General features: G+C 56.1%; 6 protein-coding genes across 6 annotated transcripts; 2 read left to right on the top strand and 4 right to left on the bottom strand.

Annotated features, from left to right (window-relative positions):
* Positions 1-4,599: 4,599 nt before the first annotated feature.
* Positions 4,600-5,370, bottom strand: D7B24_001146 (uncharacterized protein; the record flags this gene model as incomplete). The annotated part of the gene is made up of 1 exon (XM_028635391.1): positions 4,600-5,370. The coding sequence occupies one exon, from the start codon at positions 5,368-5,370 to the stop codon at positions 4,600-4,602; it is 771 nt and encodes a 256-aa protein (XP_028492116.1).
* A 914-nt stretch (positions 5,371-6,284) lies between these two features.
* D7B24_001145 (uncharacterized protein) lies at positions 6,285-7,328 on the top strand (the record flags this gene model as incomplete). Its single annotated transcript, XM_028635390.1, has 1 exon — positions 6,285-7,328. The coding sequence occupies one exon, from the start codon at positions 6,285-6,287 to the stop codon at positions 7,326-7,328; it is 1,044 nt and encodes a 347-aa protein (XP_028492115.1).
* Positions 7,329-7,813: 485 nt separating this feature from the next.
* On the bottom strand, positions 7,814-8,347 carry D7B24_001144 (uncharacterized protein; the record flags this gene model as incomplete). Its single annotated transcript, XM_028635389.1, has 1 exon — positions 7,814-8,347. One exon carries the CDS (start codon positions 8,345-8,347, stop codon positions 7,814-7,816), a length of 534 nt encoding a protein of 177 aa, XP_028492114.1.
* A 5,055-nt stretch (positions 8,348-13,402) lies between these two features.
* D7B24_001143 (uncharacterized protein) lies at positions 13,403-13,711 on the bottom strand (the record flags this gene model as incomplete). The annotated part of the gene is made up of 1 exon (XM_028635388.1): positions 13,403-13,711. The coding sequence occupies one exon, from the start codon at positions 13,709-13,711 to the stop codon at positions 13,403-13,405; it is 309 nt and encodes a 102-aa protein (XP_028492113.1).
* A 1,646-nt stretch (positions 13,712-15,357) lies between these two features.
* Positions 15,358-15,714, top strand: D7B24_001142 (uncharacterized protein; the record flags this gene model as incomplete). The annotated part of the gene is made up of 2 exons (XM_028635387.1): positions 15,358-15,360; positions 15,424-15,714. The coding sequence occupies 2 exons, from the start codon at positions 15,358-15,360 to the stop codon at positions 15,712-15,714; spliced, it is 294 nt and encodes a 97-aa protein (XP_028492112.1).
* A 378-nt stretch (positions 15,715-16,092) lies between these two features.
* Positions 16,093-16,546, bottom strand: D7B24_001141 (uncharacterized protein; the record flags this gene model as incomplete). The annotated part of the gene is made up of 1 exon (XM_028635386.1): positions 16,093-16,546. A coding segment is annotated over one exon (454 nt), but the record flags the coding sequence as incomplete, so codon positions are not given.
* Positions 16,547-16,637: the final 91 nt, after the last annotated feature.

The following is a 16,637-nucleotide window of genomic DNA, read 5'->3' as shown; positions in this document are numbered from 1 at the left end:
TGGTCCGATTTACCTAATGCCTTCGCTTGCCAAGAGGCGAAATGGATATCCATTGCGAGCCGTGACGAGACACACGGCTCGCATTACGTATGGGCCGGAGGCATCGTGGCACCGAGTTTGGTCTTGAATGTGCCCGTGGACACTTCCCATTGTCACAGCTCAGTTGGACGGTCAAACAGGCCCAAGGTTTGGTGACTGATGAGGATGGCGTCTGTGGGATGTCCACATTCGTGCGAATACGGTTTGATATCGATGCCGGCATAAGGAGCTTGCATGCTTATGTTGACTCCACTGCACGTTCGAGTAGAGGCGTGTTGTGTTGGTGGATAACTTGACTCGACTCCGTAGTTTACGGGATGGACCATCGTGCTGGGCCAGTGTGTGGTATTGGAATATGCATCTCGACACGACCCTTTAGAAGAGTGAGAACTCGAGCTACGGACGCTCTCTTGTTTGCTCATGTGACACGAGTGGATGCACTCCATGTTGGTTGTGGCATGCCTTGGTTAGGAATGGCACATGTTGAGTTTGGCCGTGAGTCTGAGGCCATCCCATCTTGTGGCAAGCACCAGATATTTGGCCTCAGTACGTGCCTTCTACTTATTGCACCTGCCCTCTCTGCCTTGTAGGTAGGCAGGAAAGTGGGTAGGGCCCGTCGGCAGGCGCAAACGAGGGAGGGAGGGACGGCAGGCAGGTGCTCACGCCCTCACTCCTCAGGCAGCAGGAGCTCCACACTAGCTGATTGCACGCCGTTTCTGCCAATTCTGACCGCCCCCACAAAATCTATATAAGGCCATCGAGTCGCCCGCCCTTTGTCTGTTTCCCTCTTCTCTTCTTCATACTTACCTTGTTCAGTCTTGGGAGGCTCATGCATCTCTCAAGGCAAAGAGGATGACCTACATTGCACACCGTGGAGTCGGCCTTTTTCGATTGTCCTTCGGGGCCGTCGTGGGCGGAATTTTTGATTTACAAACACTCTTTTTCATTGCTTTCCTGTGCGCAGGGCTGCGAAGAAGGAGATTTGTGCAATCCTCGCCTCTCAATTCTACCATATGAGTTGATCATCAAATTTGTACCACTGCCATTTCGCCAGACACTCGCTACTTCGATGGCTCACTCGTTTGTGACGAACAACCATTGGATACACGGAACCTCAGATATCCAGACCCACGCGGTCATGCCCTCACTGGTCACAGGAATGCTTTCTCAACATGCTTCACGTCTCATACAGTTAGGAGCATAAGTAATGTCCTCTCTGAGTAAAGAGTGCTCTTTATTGGTGTGCTGCCCGAGCCCTTCGAATAGCTCGGGCGGAGCATAGGATGTTCGTCGCTATTTCTTTATTGGTAATGGTTTCATAGCCCTGTAGCTTACTGAGGATGACTTCTTGGAGCTCCGTTCGTTGTATTTTTGAGAGTTGGGGTGCCATTTCCGAACGTTGTTGGAGTGAGTATGTTGGAGAGCTGCACACATCGCTGTTGTGGCAGATGACGGAAGTACCATATTCCGATGTATGGACCGGGCTGCTTAGTCACTTCGATTGACTAATTGTGGACCATCTCTGTTCCCCATTGCCCGGCCAGTTGCAAGTTGCAACAACAACACTAAAAGAGGTTCCCCCTGTGATGACATAGATGCCATCGTGGCCTAAGCCTGCAAGATTGTGGTCAATTCTACCTCTCCAGCTTGTCCGCAGCGCGCCTCTCTCCTGACACCGAGCATCTCGAGTCTCCAGACATCAGCGAACACACTTCACACACCCCCAGCCGGCTGGGCCTCGCCTCGCCTCTCCTCTCTGTCGGCGCGATGCGATGCCAAGTCAGTCTAACAAGAACAATCGCACAGGCAAGTTCGCTAATACCGGCAGCAATGTCACTGTTAGGCAAATTGAATTGCGGCCTAACTTTAAGACAGTTTTCTGCCTGCCGACATGTCGCCTAACACGGAAGCTATCAACGCCGGGCTTATCAATCGACTTCTCGTTATCCTCTTCGTTAAAGCAAAAACCCACAAGTATCTTCAGTAGTTAAGGAAACCCTCTCCTAGTTTAATGTCCATATTCAACATATACATCAAGGTTAAGCCAGTTACAAGCCTAGCCGAAGCAAACGCCATGCGATTTATTACCCGGCACACCTCTATTCCCGTCCCGAACGTATACTACGCCTTTATTCATCAAGGTGCTACCTATCTTATGATGAGCAAGATGCGTGGTAAAATAGCATAGTATGGTTAGCAAACGCGCACCGAAGAGTCGAAATCGATAGTTCTTGCCCAACTCCGTTAGATGGTTACCGAACTCCGCTCTATACCCCCTCCCGCTGGGGCACGTATCGGTGGCGTAGGCGGCGGTCCTTTCTACGACTATCGCTTACCTTTCAACCTACTCTGGGGGCCGTTTGCTACCACCCGTAACTTCCACGAGGCTCTTGCAAATAGCGTAAACTTGAATGCTGATTACGCGGGTCTGCCCGATAACGTGCACGAGCTCTTGGAGTTCTATAGGCAGTCGGATACTCAGCTTATTCTAACCCATAGTAATCTCAGCAGCCTGAATATCTTGGTTAAGGGGGACGACGTGATGTATATTGTAGACTAGGAGACAGCTAGATAGTTACCGCCATACTAGGAGTACACCTATGCCAAGTATGTTAACCCTGTCAATGAATTCTAGGCGGCAGAGATAGATAAGTTCTTAGAGCCCATGCTACATGAGCTGGAGATGGAGAGGGTCAGGCAGAAGTATTTTAGTGCTCTCTGAGTTAACGTAATTCTAGTATCTAAAAACCGTAGTCAAGGGATCAGTTCCACCCCCCGATAACATATCCCAAGTAGCCGCTTAAGCCGGGTCATAGTACACCGTCCCGTCGAAGCGATAGGCCTCCTTTTTACTCTAAGTATACCACATAGCGGTGTCCCTCACTTCTTCCCATCCGCCGGCGTATGTCCCCAATACCCTGCCATCCTGCATTACAGCCAACAGTGCCTCCTTAACCCATCCCACGCAGTTCCAACCCTCAACCTCAGGTCGGACCGGTATACGCTGAAAAGTCGACCGCAGCCGACTCATATTTTTAACCTTACCGACCATAATACAGACTAGGAGCATCGAACTTAGCGCCATAAGAATTTCCAACTCCTCATATTACCATACAGATTGAGCCACAGGTGGAATACCAGCAAAGCTCAATCTTTCCTTAGCATAGAAGCGAAACCCCTAGCTAGTGCTTAATTCGGACTTAGGGCCAACTATAAAAGCCCAGTAGTACCTTTACAGGGTCAGTGTGTAGTCCCGAGGGGATAAGAGTAAACCAACGAACGTATCTTCTAGGCCGGGCATGGTCGGTGCCCCTCCGCGAGCGTATAATGCCACATACAGGCGGTCTTTCTCTAAAGGCATATTACGCTCGACTTCAGATATTCAGGAAATATAAGGGCGTACGTTAAGAAGCTTACTAGTCTTAGGTCGTTTAATCAGGGAACATTATATTCTTCTTCATAAGAAATAAGCCGCTAGGAATACACCATACTACCCGCATCCTTCAAGCGCCTACTACAACATAAATACGCGCGCGCATCCATGTCGCTTCCCAACCAATTCATGTCATTAATTAGATATTAAATTGATCACCGAACCGCCGTTCACAGAAGGGAAGCGGCGCGAAATCAAGAAGTAGGATAGGTCGGTGACACCGGTTATTATCCTATATTACGAGGAACCACCGAGTGACATTCTTCAACTATTATAAGCAACTAGCGGGGGAACACTATATTCCGATGAGTATTCCAATGCGTATGGAAAGTATACTATCTAAAGCTCCCGCGTCAACACTGTGTGGAGCTCGATTTCAACGTGGAACACAATTAAACATGAGGACATTACTTATGCTCCTGACTGTATCACTTGCTGTTTGAAAACAACTGTTACAGGTCCTTAGGTATCTGGTTCGTATTCAGACGTTTCTATTTACTAGTCCCTCAATTCGTAGCTCATGCTACATGTACGTCCCTCCATTCGCATGCGCATCTTGCCATCGAGCTGCAGGATACATCCCCTCGTGATGCTGTTGAACGCCACTCACAAGGAGCTTCTGAAGTATTTTTATCGGCTTTTACTTCTCCAACCTCTTGCTTCGCATCACACAAACCTCATCTTTCCAAGTCATCTTTCCAAGTCATCAGGGCAGTGAATAAAGCGGACAATTCATGTATGGCAAGGAGCAGGATCAAAGTCCGAAGTGAATGCGAAGTCACGTGCTACAGGCACCTGCCCACGTCCATGATGAGGAAGAAGCCTACGGCGTCGAGATAGTCTTCTACCTACGAGGATGTGCTGCAACTCTTCATCACGAGGCTGACGCCCGGGGTACTAAGTCGCCTTCAAACACTTCCCAGGCTCGCGTTTTCTTGTCCTGCAAGAAATCGAGGCGCTGGCGGGCGACAACTTGCCTGGACGCTTGCCCATCTTGGCATGTTGCTGGCGCATGGCAATGCGAACGCACACTTGTCAACGCCCCCGGACAAACGCTGCCGACGACTCACCACTGGCCTACATAGAGGAGCAAACGGGTTTGGCCAGTACCTCGGGCGACGAGCTCTCTACGACGAGGCTCGGCGGTTCAGGCGGCGCTTGCCGGGCTGAACCACCTCAGTCTGCTTGTCCTCCTGCGGCTTGGTAGCTCCAACAGGCAGAGCGACGGTTGGCGGATCATAGCGGACAAGATCGGCGAGACGACCCGCGCGACGGGGTTTCCGACTTGCATGTACTGGCTTGCCGGTCTCCCCCTTGCTCTCCACGCGCTCCTGTTGGTGCTGGGCATCGCGGGGGCGGCGCACCGGTGTAGCGTCGTGACGCTGGTGCTGCTGCTGTCCGTTGCGAGGGCTATGGTGCGTCTGACTGGCTTCTTGCGGTTCTTGCCTGTCGTGGTGCCGGCGTGGCGCCGCATGATGGGTGAGCTGGCGCTCGCCACAGTTCGCCCGGTGTTGTTGGCGAAGTGGACTGCTCGGCTGCGCATACGGATCCCGGAGGTAGAAATAGCGATCATGCGCGCTCTGCTGCTCTACCGAGGGTCCACCGTGGATCTGCTGCTGCTGCGCGAAATCGCCGTACGTGCTGGGTGACTGAAAGGCTTGCTGGGCAGGGGTCGATGCGGCAGGGGCAGGGACTTCACAGAGTTGACGACGAGTGTCAGTGCTGCGGACGGCGAGCTCCGTGTCATTGGCGCGGTTCGCCTCTTTGGCCTGCTTGAGTCTGTGGTTCCGCTGGCGGAAGTGCCAGCCGATGACGCAGACTGCGACAAGTACTATGATGACGCTGATGACGATACCGAAGATGGCACCGCCGGTGAGTGTGAAACCGTAGCCCTCCATATTCCTTGTGGGAAGGGAAACTTACTCTGAGTGGTGATGTGAATGTCTTTCGTGTAAGTACGAATTGTATAGCTCAAATGGTTCCCCTATTGAAGAGGGGATGTAGTCTTTTGTTAATGGGAAGCAATGGGAAATGTTCTAACCAGCTGCAGTTAGGCAGGCTCGTTCTATATAGTACCGAAAGCTATCATTCATGTCATTTGGTTCTGTAGTTGAGAACAAGGCAATGTTCAACACTCTTTGTGGTTCAAGAAGCTGTCCTCAAAACACTCGAATCACCTAGCATCAGACAATGAACAGACACACAGCCACCAACCCAGGGGAACTACGGCTCGGCTCGAGTTTAGCGGTTGTCCAGTTGTTACTGAACGCTCTTGTTGTACTGTTTTGGCATGTCAGCAACCTCATGATTGTAACAGGTGTGAGAGAAATGACAGCATATGAATAGGGGCATCATCATTGCTCCGAGACAGATGTGTTCAACATGGTTGCCATATCATCTCAACGTGACAATACAATCAATGTAATCTTGCCATGTCCTCGTGGCCAACACCAAAGCAAGACGCAAGTCTTCAGAACCGAGCTTTAATAACAGCCACTTGCAGGCAACCCGTGTGAAGAAACAAGACACCAGAGTCCCGACGCGTCGAACGCGTGCCTTCCTTCCATCTCAGAATCGCCCCTGTTTGGTGTTTCCACCGCCATTCTTCGCGATTATCCTTTATACCCTCTTTCCACAAACTGGTGCTTCATCACAAGCTTCGCGCACAATACCACAGACGATACGCCCCTCGCGCGCCGCTCTCACGACCAGCTGCGCACGCCAAGCCCTTTTCTCAGAGACAAGCACCTCTCCACCTCCTTCGAGCCTCTTTCATCCTCTTTGTCCGGGCAGCACGCTGATCTGAGCCGCCATGCCCGTCGTGACCAACTACCTGGCGCCCGAACGGCAGGTACCCAGAACACTCACGGCGCAGGCAGAGGCGTCGTCGACGGCGGCCCTCCCACACCCCGCTCCGCTCCTCCCCATCCCCGAAGCAAACTTCATCCCCCTCTACGTCCTCCTCGCCCTCGTGCCCCTGACCTTTCTCGCCGTCGGCCTCTGGGCCTGCCGCCTCGAGCGCAGAGCAGCCCGCGCCCAGGCCGGCGGCGACGTCGAGCTCCAGACCCTCCGAACCTTCTGGTTCCCCTGGCGCGAGGCCGTCGAAGTCAGCCCCCCGCCGCCGGCCGTCGCCCCCGAGACAGCCACGCTCGGTCCCGGATCTGCGGCGAACCAGGCGGCCCACGTCGACACCGCTGCCGCTGCCGCGCCGCCGCCGCTGGCCCCCGAGGCAGCGACCACAAGCCAGCACCTCAGCTCACGGTTCTCGCTCGACGAGTCGCCCACGCCCCGTGCCAAGAGGGGCAGAAGCAACGCTGCAGCGGCAGCAGCAGCAGCCAAGAAAAACAACGCAAAAGACGACAACCTCCGCAGCGACACTGACGCCAGGAAGAGCAGCGAGCAGGCGGCGGCGGCGGCGGCGGCTCTCGCTGATGGCGCAAATCGTCTGCTCTCCCGTCTCCGCGCCGGCGAGGCAACGACGACCCTGCCCACGACCATCAAGGACTGGCGCTCCGTCCACGCGGCGCTGCTGCCGCATCGCTTCGGCCCGTCGCCGTTCCCGGGTCGTGGTGCTCACGATGACGGCGGCCCGGTGAGTCCCATTATTTCGGCGCCCTCCTTCATCGGCTCCTCGGTGGTCTCTATTGGCGCCGGGCCGGATGACCTGAGGAGCAGCTGGGTCTCTGGTAGAGCTGCTGCTCCTGCTGCTGCCCCCTGCAAGGTTGTGAGGTTCGCTGGCGAAGGCTATCAAGAAGAAGAAGACGAAGACGACGGCAAGGGTAAGGGACGGGCTGGCATCCAGGTCACGACTCGCTCGGTCGTTGTCAGCAACCCGCAGGATGGGAAAATGTTCTGAACACAAGTGGCGTACAGAGTCCGCCATGTTTGCAGAGGCTCATCATATTGGACATGCATGCAAGCTTCCCCTTTCGGATTCAGAGTCGTGAAACCAGGGGAGCAAACGATGACACGGGAAAATGGCGTTGGCAAGAAGTGTGTTTGGATACCAAAGACGAGTTGCTGGCAACAGTGGAATGAATTGTGGCAATGTTGTAAATAAGAAATCTTGTTCTGCCAAAGGCTTCGCGCGGCTGGGTAGTGGACCCTGGTAGCCATGATAAAGAAGAATAACCCCCCAACGCCCTCTGTAGAGCAATGAATGCTCTGACAGTAAGATGCTTTCGCTCGCTGAACGCCTGACCTGGTGACTTCCATCACCTGTTCCCAAAAACCCTATTGAACGCCGGAACGGTATGCCTACCGGACAATGCAGCAACACCCATTTAGACAATTAAGATGACAAGACGGAAATGATAGACAAATCATGACCCCTCGAATCATCTACCTCTTCTCGTCGTCCTTGACGCCCCAGATGGGTGCGCCCAGAGGCTTGCTGACGCCAAAGCCGACGCCGACGGCGATGCCGACGATCAACAGGCCGATGAGGATCTTGGCGATGATGCGGTTGCGCTTGCTGAGGTGGGCCAGGCAGTTGCACGTGTTGTGACGGTTGCGCTTGGCCGTCTTGGCCTTTTGCTTCCAATGCTCTTTGCCAGGCCAGACCGAGGGGCAATCGGCCTTGGAGATGGTGGTGGTGCACTTGCGCGACATGTTGTTGTTATTGTTTGTGTTGGTCGTGGTGATCATGGCCTCGACATCCGTGTCAAAGGGGTTGTCATTGCGAAGGGAGTGTGGCGTTGAGGGGATGCTGTCGCGGCGGAGCTCGATGATCTTCTCCTTCGTAGACGAGGCAGGCGAGGAGCCATGCGTCGCCTCGGTCGTCTTGACGGTGGCAGCCTTTGGGGGCAGGGCGAGGTCCTGAACAGGCTCGTAGCTGTGGCTCGGGGCCGCCTTGTCATCAGTGGGATAGGCCATTGTACTGGTACGGCTGAAGGACGCGGTGTTGGTGGTGGTGATGAGGATGTTGTTGACGAGTGTGGTTTGGGGGCAGACACGCAGTGTTGAGATGACGGTCGGCTGAGTCGTGGGTTTAAGGGTCTCCAAAGGGGGCGGAGAGTGGAATGCTGGGTGACGCGAGCGAGGAGGTCGGCGAGTCCGCTTCCGTGTAGTGGGCGTGGGAGGTGCAACGGGATCGTCTGGGCACTCCTTTTGGGGACGACTGTGTCAGGGACAGCGACTTTGGGAGGGCTAGAGGGACGGCACTGGTCAGCTTTGTGTTCACTAGTGCCGGTCACGGCAGAGGCAGGTGAAAGGGGCGGTGTCTTACCTCGTGTCTCGATGCAGAGCGAGAAAGACAGGTAGAGGGAGAGGCTGGTGGACCAGACGCAATGGAGAGACTGAGGAATCCGGGACAAATCGATGAGACTTCCAGTCCTGAAAAGGAAGAAAGAAATGCTGCCGTCGAAGGATCGGTTTGTCGGATGCAGTGGTCAGGAGAGAAAGATTGCGAGGAGAAACGTGGAAACGCGAATGCGAGGTCGATTGGGTGATCGCGAGAGTTGCGAATGCCAAGTCCGAGCGTCTGTACGGGGGGGGGCAGAGCGGGCTGTGCCTTGGTAGTGAGAGAGGCAGGATAAGACGACGTCCTCAACAGTTTCCACAAACACGAATGTGCGAGGAAGGTGACCGGCTTGGAAGGAGTGTCGGGTGTATAAATGCGAGCTGGACGGCCAGGCAGATGGACGAGGAGAGAGAGGGGGGAAGGCTGCGTAGTCTGGGAGGGCTCGAGGTATCACGATGGTTTTAATGGGAGGAGGTCGCCAGGCAAGTCGCCAGGCAAGTCCTGGGGCAAGTCAAGTGCAAGTGCAAGGGGGGAGATTGGCCGTAGCATTTGCCGTACTGTGTGTGGTGGGTGGTGGGTGGTGAGTACCAAGTACCATGTAGACCTCCTAGTCCTACCTTGGGCTAGGTACCCAGGCCAGGTACATGTACCTAGTCAGGACCAGGACTCAGGAGAGAAAGAACAGTGGAACAGTCCAGCCAAGGCCAGAGGCGACGGGCAAATGGGCAAATGGGCAAATGGGCAGATAACCGGGGGGCATCGTCTGGGGTCCGGCGCAAGGGGTCGTCTCGGTAGCAGGGGCAGGCGGGGGCCACGAGCCATGACTGGTCCAGGCGGTGATGGGCTGGTGATGCCCACTGTGTTTGGTGCCTCTGAGCACGAGGTGGGTTCACATTGACACAGGGTATCTAGGTAGGTACAGGGTAGGGTGGGAGGGATAACCTTCGAGCTCATGCACCTCGAGAGAAAGGCTCTTGGAGTGAGGTGAGATGCATGCAGTGAGAGATAATGCAATCGCTCTGCCATCTCGTGCTGAACCGTCGAATTGTTCGGCTTGCGATACTGCGGCATTTCGTGCTCGGTACCCCAAGAGCCAAACCATTCCTCGCCCGTTTCAATTTTCAATCTTCAATTCGTCCTGCCTCCAACCTCACCACCATCAGAACCCCCCCCCCCTCCTCCTCCCCTCAAGCAAGACATGGAACAGGTCACAAGGTGGCAAGAGAGAGCCGTGGAGAGAAGCATGTGCCAAAAAGACCTGCCCCAGCCCCAGCCCCAGAGCCCGTCTTCGGCAAGAGCGCCTGGGCACCAGTGCAACGCCAGTCGGCCAGAACGCCCCAGGACGGCCTCTTTCTCTCTTTCTCTCTTTCTCTCGTTCTCTTTCCTCCCTGTCCCTCTCTGTCTCTGCCCCCCGGGCCCACGCCATCGAGAGCAGCCACAGGCCAAGCTCTCGGCCAAGAGACCCAAGCTCTTAGCTGCCACCCACCGCGCGCCAACCCGGCAAGTCCCTTTCTGCAGCCGTTGCCACCAGGGAGGGACTTCCCCAACATGCAGCACGCACCAGAGCAGCGGCTGCGCTAAGCGTGCTAGCCTGCTTCGGGGCAAGACCAGAGGCGCACGGGAGGCTCTCGTACCAATGAGAGCCCACCGTCTGGACTGGCCCTGGCGGCGGGATCCGCTGCTCTCAGCACTCAATTTTGCTCCCGCCATTTCACTTGCTCCCCTGCCCTGTGCCATTCTCGTCCTGGTCGTGCCAAATCCTCGCCCGCCCGCTCGCTCGTTCTCTTCTCCTCGGCCATGGCCACGGCCACACGCGCCTGCTGTACCTGTACATGGTACAAGTACTTGTACCCATCAGCCAAGGCCTTTTTTGGCCTGCCCGCATTGAGCTTATCTGGATGCAGTAGGGGAGGCGTCGCCGAACAGCACCAACAGAAGGAAGAACACGAGTAAGAGCCGGAGAGAGCAAGAGAAAGCCAAGCCTGAAGCGAAGCACTCTCCCACCCACTGCTTTCCCACGTTCTGCATCCTTAGCTCTGGTCGACTTTCCTTCTTATCCATCCGTCGTCCGGGGGCATTCTTCAGGTCATGGCATCATTCAATCAATCACCATGCTTTTTCGCTCAAAGTCTCCTGTCATGTTGACCGGCCTGCCTCGCGGCATAATCCACACGAAAACAAATCAATCTTACCACCATGCAAACACAAACACTGCTCAAGCCATCGACCGATTCATGTTCTTGCAGCATGAGCTAACACAGTGCAAGTAGGACAACGACCACGTCGAACGGACCACGCCATGGCTACATGGTACGCAGGACGGCTGATCGGCTTGAAGACGGACGCAATGCTTGTCCCAAACGAGTAAAAGAGGGTGCCGTGCCTTGGCATGGGTCCCAAAAAACCCCGACTCGCTCCTCGCGCGCTGTTCGCCCACGTCGCATCGCTATGACAGTACTGGAGGCAGCCAGAGAGATGGGGAGTCAAAGAGATTAAAAGCATTTCGCTTTACTTCCTCAAACCGTGACCGGCAGGGCATCGGCAGACAGGCATCGACAGCCACCACGGCGGCCATGTCCCTCAATCAAGACGTGACGGAAGAGCAAGACGCGTGCACATGGGGAGGCGCGCGCATCCTCATTAGAGTTTGGTACTTGACAGACACGCAGGCCCTCGCATTTTCGTGTTTTTTTCGGGAAGGGCTCCCACCGCACGGGTGCTGTACGAATTGTACGAATGACTCGGATCGCCAGCTGCCAGCCGTTGATCTGGGTCCTGGCTGTCATGACGAAAACACCTCACGCATTGCCATCGCCTCAAAGCGACATCCAAGTGGTCCACCTGAAGCCTGTTTCCGGCCCTCTGCACTGCACTGCGTTTTTCCCCAGTCCTTTCAGCATTGCTTCACCAGGACTGGACGGAACAACCTGGCCTCGTGCCCGCAGCCCAAGTCACTCTCGGGCTAATGCAGGCACCTTGCGCCAGAACCAACAATCTGGAGGCTTTGGGGGGGCGCACCCGAGGCCCCTCACGAACCCCTCTGTCTTCTGACCTTAGCAAGCCATGGTGGCCAGCTGGGAGTCAAGGGGGGGGGGCGTCTAGGATCCGTGTCGCTTGTTTTGCGGGCATCTCAGCGTCCGCTCTCGCTAGTAGGCACTTCGGGAGAAACCCCCGCGGGCTGCCACACCTCGTGGCTCGTCGCCACATCCGTTCATCGTTGGTCCCTTGATACCAGATGCATCGCCAACACCGCATTTTCACGTGACCCCCCTCTTCTTCTCTCCCGAATCCTGTCAAACACAGAGCATCGTCTTGGCATGGCAGCCAGGCGTAAGACACACTGGAGATCAGAGGGAAGGAAAAATCTGACGTGACCTATTTTTGAGCATGTTCCAAACCAAACATCCGTGTCCGCATTGACTTGTTTGACGTCGACGACTCAAGCTGTCATTATTCAAAGTTGACGTATCGCGGGTCAACATGACGCCTTCCGAAAATGAACGGGGAGGAAGTCAGAAGCTCGTTGCTGAAATGCCTCAGCCCAGCTCTGCTCCCATTGACTCGCTTCGTTGGAAGGACACATGATTCCCCGTTCTTCGCAAAGGCACCCAGCAGTGACCCTGTGCAGAAGGGACCCTAGACGGGCTGACTCTGATCCTTGCCAACCCCCATTTTAACTTGCGCCCCAACGTCGTCGTCGCCCTCGCCGTCTTCGTGCGGGGGAAGACGAAGCCATTCGCAGACCTGCCGCGCGTCAGTAGCTTGGGCGAATCAGCGCTGACACATGTTCTGTCACTACACAGCATTCATGTCGGGTCGGGGGTCAGGATTGGGTACACGTCGTTCAATTCCCTTCCTGCGTTCTTGCAACCTTCCCCACCAGGTCTTGTACGGACGTGTGTGTGGATGTGTGTGAGTGAGTGTCGATAACGAATTCTCGCCCATCCTCTCTATGATAAACCGTATTAAGAACTACTATCATGGGCTAGCCGAGCTGAGGACCCGAGTCTGAAGACTCAGTCACATTTTCAATGCAACATCCACGACGGATCTTTCCTTTACTGTGTTGCCCTAGCGCGACAGTGAATGCCTCGATTGCTCTCCCACCAAATGATACGTCCGGCTGACCATCAGCCGAGCTAAGACTCGGCATCACCCGTGAGCCACGAGCTGGGGGGCCAGCCAGCACCCGCTGGCGTTCTAGAAAGGAAGGTTTCTTTACTTCTTGTGGAAGTGGAATGCCTGGCTGGCTGGTCCAAGGGGCTGGCTGGGCCTCTGCCCGACCAAAATCTAGCCTGGGCCTGGGCCGATGGAGGGATGACCGCGCCGCTGCGAAGGTACACGTACCACACCGCTTTCGCTTCGGCGGCCTAGCCTTCTTCCGGGGTTTTTGCACCGTTGGGTCGAGGGCGCGGACCGGGGGTTTGAGGATTAGTTTGGGCTCATGTTTGCGAGTAATGGGTGTCAGTGGCCTTTGTACGTTGACTGAGGATATGTGTTTCTCTAGCCGATGGGCACGTTTGGCCCGCACACAGTTCTTGTGTGGTCGAGTTTGCAGGTTGTTGTTTTGCACCGAGGGTCAGATCATTTCCTGAAGTGAGAGAGTCGAGCCACGCAAAACAGGGCTGGGCTTGCGCCCCCCTTGGAAATGCATGCCCAGTTGACCAAGTCGTGAGTGACCAGGTCGCTCACGCCCAGGTCATCGGGGGTGTATGGACGACGACATTGGTGTGGTTGCTGCTGGACTGCCTGTAGGGGATCGGCAGTATCAGGGAGCCACAAAGCTTGTTGTCGGGGGCGCACGGGATGCACAAATGGGGGAGCCGGCGCTCCTGCAAAGCTGTTGGTTGTGTTTGCAGATCGAGGTTGGTGCGACCTGGCTCCACGCCCGTGACCAAGTGGCGAGCGAGCGAAGCTTGACGGGCGTCCCTGTCTGCTGTACTCTTGACATCATTGGTGGTGAGGGCGTCCATGGTTCTCGTTTTTGACGTTGCCATTGTGACGCTGCGCGACGCAGGCGGCGCTCAGCAGGATCATGGCTACGCCTGACAATAGAGGTCTCACACAGGGTTTCTCGATGGGAAGGGTTACTTGTTTGTCTACGTTTGTTTTGTATGGGCGGGAGGCTTTCCAATCACAAGGATCTGGGACCCTGTCGAAGCCGAAAAGGTGATTTGATTTCGAGGCGTTGGGTCTGACTTTGGGAAGGCGGTCCCTGGACCGTAGAGGTTCATGCAAGGCGTTCCCTGGCTGGGTGCCGTAAATGTCCTTTGGCGCTGGGTCTCGGGCCGTCTCCGTGGACGTAACATGATCCCTTTCTCTCTTCTTGGCTGTTGTCGAGGAGGACCTCGTCTGGACCGGGCACGCGCCCGAGCTGGGATCGGCTTGCCCTCTAGGTGTTACGGCGTGCAGACTGCGGTTCCTGTATGTGTGACTGCTGGTACTCCTAGTGTAAGTGACTGCGGGGTGTCACATCTGGGAGCATGGCCTCGGTGATTTTGTGACGACTGTGATGTTGTGGTTGTTTGTGTTCAACACTCAATGTTGTCCAGTGAGGCCAAACAGTCATATGGGCATCTTTGGTGATCTGTCACGTTGCCTCGCCACACGGCCTGAAGCCGTGAACCTGGTCAGCGGATGAGGATCCATTGTACCTTGATGGCATCAAACATGCTTCGAGATGGTGATTATAGAGAAGGCATAAAATCAAGTGCGTGTGTGAGGATCTCAGCATATGATCACCTCATGCGGATCATTCTCAGAAAAGCATCACCAACAGCGTGAAGCAACCGTGTACAGAGCCCATCGAAGCCACAGGCGACAGCCCATGATGCGCCTTGCCTCCTTTTCCAGATTGCTTCTCGTCACCATGGCACCCTTATTTGCGACCTGCACGCCCCTGGCCACATCACGAGCCGCAGAGTCAGCAGATCCCACCGTCAAGCCGTTCAGGCCTGCGTCGCGCTTCTTTCCCTCGCCAGACAGGCCGTTCCCAGGCTTCGTACCCTCCGCGGACTCTGCATGGAGCTGTTCGTCGCCCTCGGTCAGTACCTTCTTCATCCATTCCTACCTTGACTGCTCGACTGATGTGGTGAGAGTAGATTCCTGGGCCAGCGCCGCCAGATTGTCCCGCCGTCTACGGGGCTTGGCATGATAGAGAAGGGTCGCTCCTGGTGCCGAAGGAATCGTGTGTTTCACGGTCCAGCGGGTCGTGCGAGGCTTTGATCTGCGCGGCGCGGGAGGAGATTCTTCTTCGTCAGGAAGAGGTCTGGGCCCTTGCTGCGAGGATGATGAATCCGGTGCAGGTCAAGTGTGTTGTCGTGGGCCGGGGGGGTGTTTGGAGGAACGAGGACAGCAGTTTGTCTGTTGAGATCAGAAGGTTGAAAGATAGTCGGTGATTATGCTGGAGGAAATAACAAAGACTCTGGTATCTAGACGTACCCTCCTACTGTGAGTGCGAGTTCCTCAGGCTGGCGATGATGTCGATGTAGAGGCCGACGCACGGGCCCTGAAATGGCGGGGAGCACCAGCAACACTACGATTCGGCTTGGCATGTTCAGACCAACTCCCTTTGACCCGTTGTCTTCTCTGGACGTTCAACCAACCCTCCAAGATTCCTGCTCAACACCATCAGCTCCACAAGATGGTGCGTCGCTGGCCTGCCGCATGTCCCCTTGCCGCAAAGAACCATGCTGACCCTCGCCCGCAGAACAAAGACGCGACGCACACCCACGTCCACCTGCACCGCGCGGGTGACGCCGACCTCTTCGAGGACTTCTGCAAGGACCGCCTGCCCGACGACGAGGTCTACGTGCCGGCGCACCTGCAGCCCGTCAACCCGGAGGACGAGGACGACGTGGTGCCCGACCAGCACGCGGCGTTCGGCATCACGAAAGCGACGCAGGCCAAGAAAGAGGCGACGTGGAAGGACCTCGGACTGGGGGCGCTCATGGCGCAGGGGCCCAGGAGCGGCGAGAGGAAGAGGAAGATGCCGCGGTGACCTCCCACTCTTGCAGTGGCCAGGATTGCAGGCGGGAGAGTGTATGATTTCGGAGCGAGGCGTTTAGGATCTTTCGGACGGGACTGGCCGCGATGGGTTGCGGGCCGAGCATAGGGATACGCATCACAAGGTACGACAGAAGGCAGAATGCTTGAACAGTACACATCGGAATCAGAATGTTTTCAGCTGCCTCAGCGGGATAGACTGGACAGCACCCATGAAACCAATGACCTCTTGACAAACGTGACAAGAAACGCCAAAGACACGCCCCTCCCAAACGCCGAAACCAATGCCCTCCTCGAGCCCGCAGGCCCCTCTCCTTTGCAGCACTCCGTCTCCCATCGGTTGTGCCCCTTGCTGCGCCGCTCTCTGCTGCGCTTATTGCTTCAGGAAGCCCTCCCGCTCGACGACCTCGCCGCGGAACTTGATCAGGAACACCGTCCGGCCCGGCCAGAGCTCGGCCTCCTCCTTGCCGGGCGCCTTGATGCTGTGCGCGCTGACGCGGGCAGGGAAGCCGGCGCCGTCGCAGGCGCCCTCGACGATGCCGGCGACAAAGGCGGCGCAGTTGAGCTGGCTCAGCTCGCGCGGCACGCTGACGAAGCGGTTGACGAGCGGCTCGTTGTCGACAATCATGTACTCGTCGGGCGTGTCGGGGTTGGCGCTCTTCTCGAGGCGGTCGGCCTGGCGGCCAAAGAGGTGCTGCCAGAGGTTCTGCTTGATGAAGTGGAGCAGCGTGATGATGTTGAGGGGCCGGAGCTGGGTGCGCGGCGGCTCGCGGTGGAGGAGGAGGTCGAGGAGCTTGAGGCCGAGGGGGTGGCCCTGGTTGTTGAGGCTGTGGGCTGCACGTCAGCGAAAGAACGGGGGAAACTCTCTCTCTCTCTCTCTCTCTCTCTCTCTCTCTCTCTGTGTGTGTGTGTGTGTGT

This window comes from Verticillium nonalfalfae (genome assembly GCF_003724135.2).
Source record: "Verticillium nonalfalfae strain VnAa140/NRRL 66861 chromosome Unknown scaffold_120, whole genome shotgun sequence".
Taxonomy (NCBI): domain Eukaryota; kingdom Fungi; phylum Ascomycota; class Sordariomycetes; order Glomerellales; family Plectosphaerellaceae; genus Verticillium; species Verticillium nonalfalfae.
This window is presented reverse-complemented; position numbering and strand designations above follow the sequence as displayed.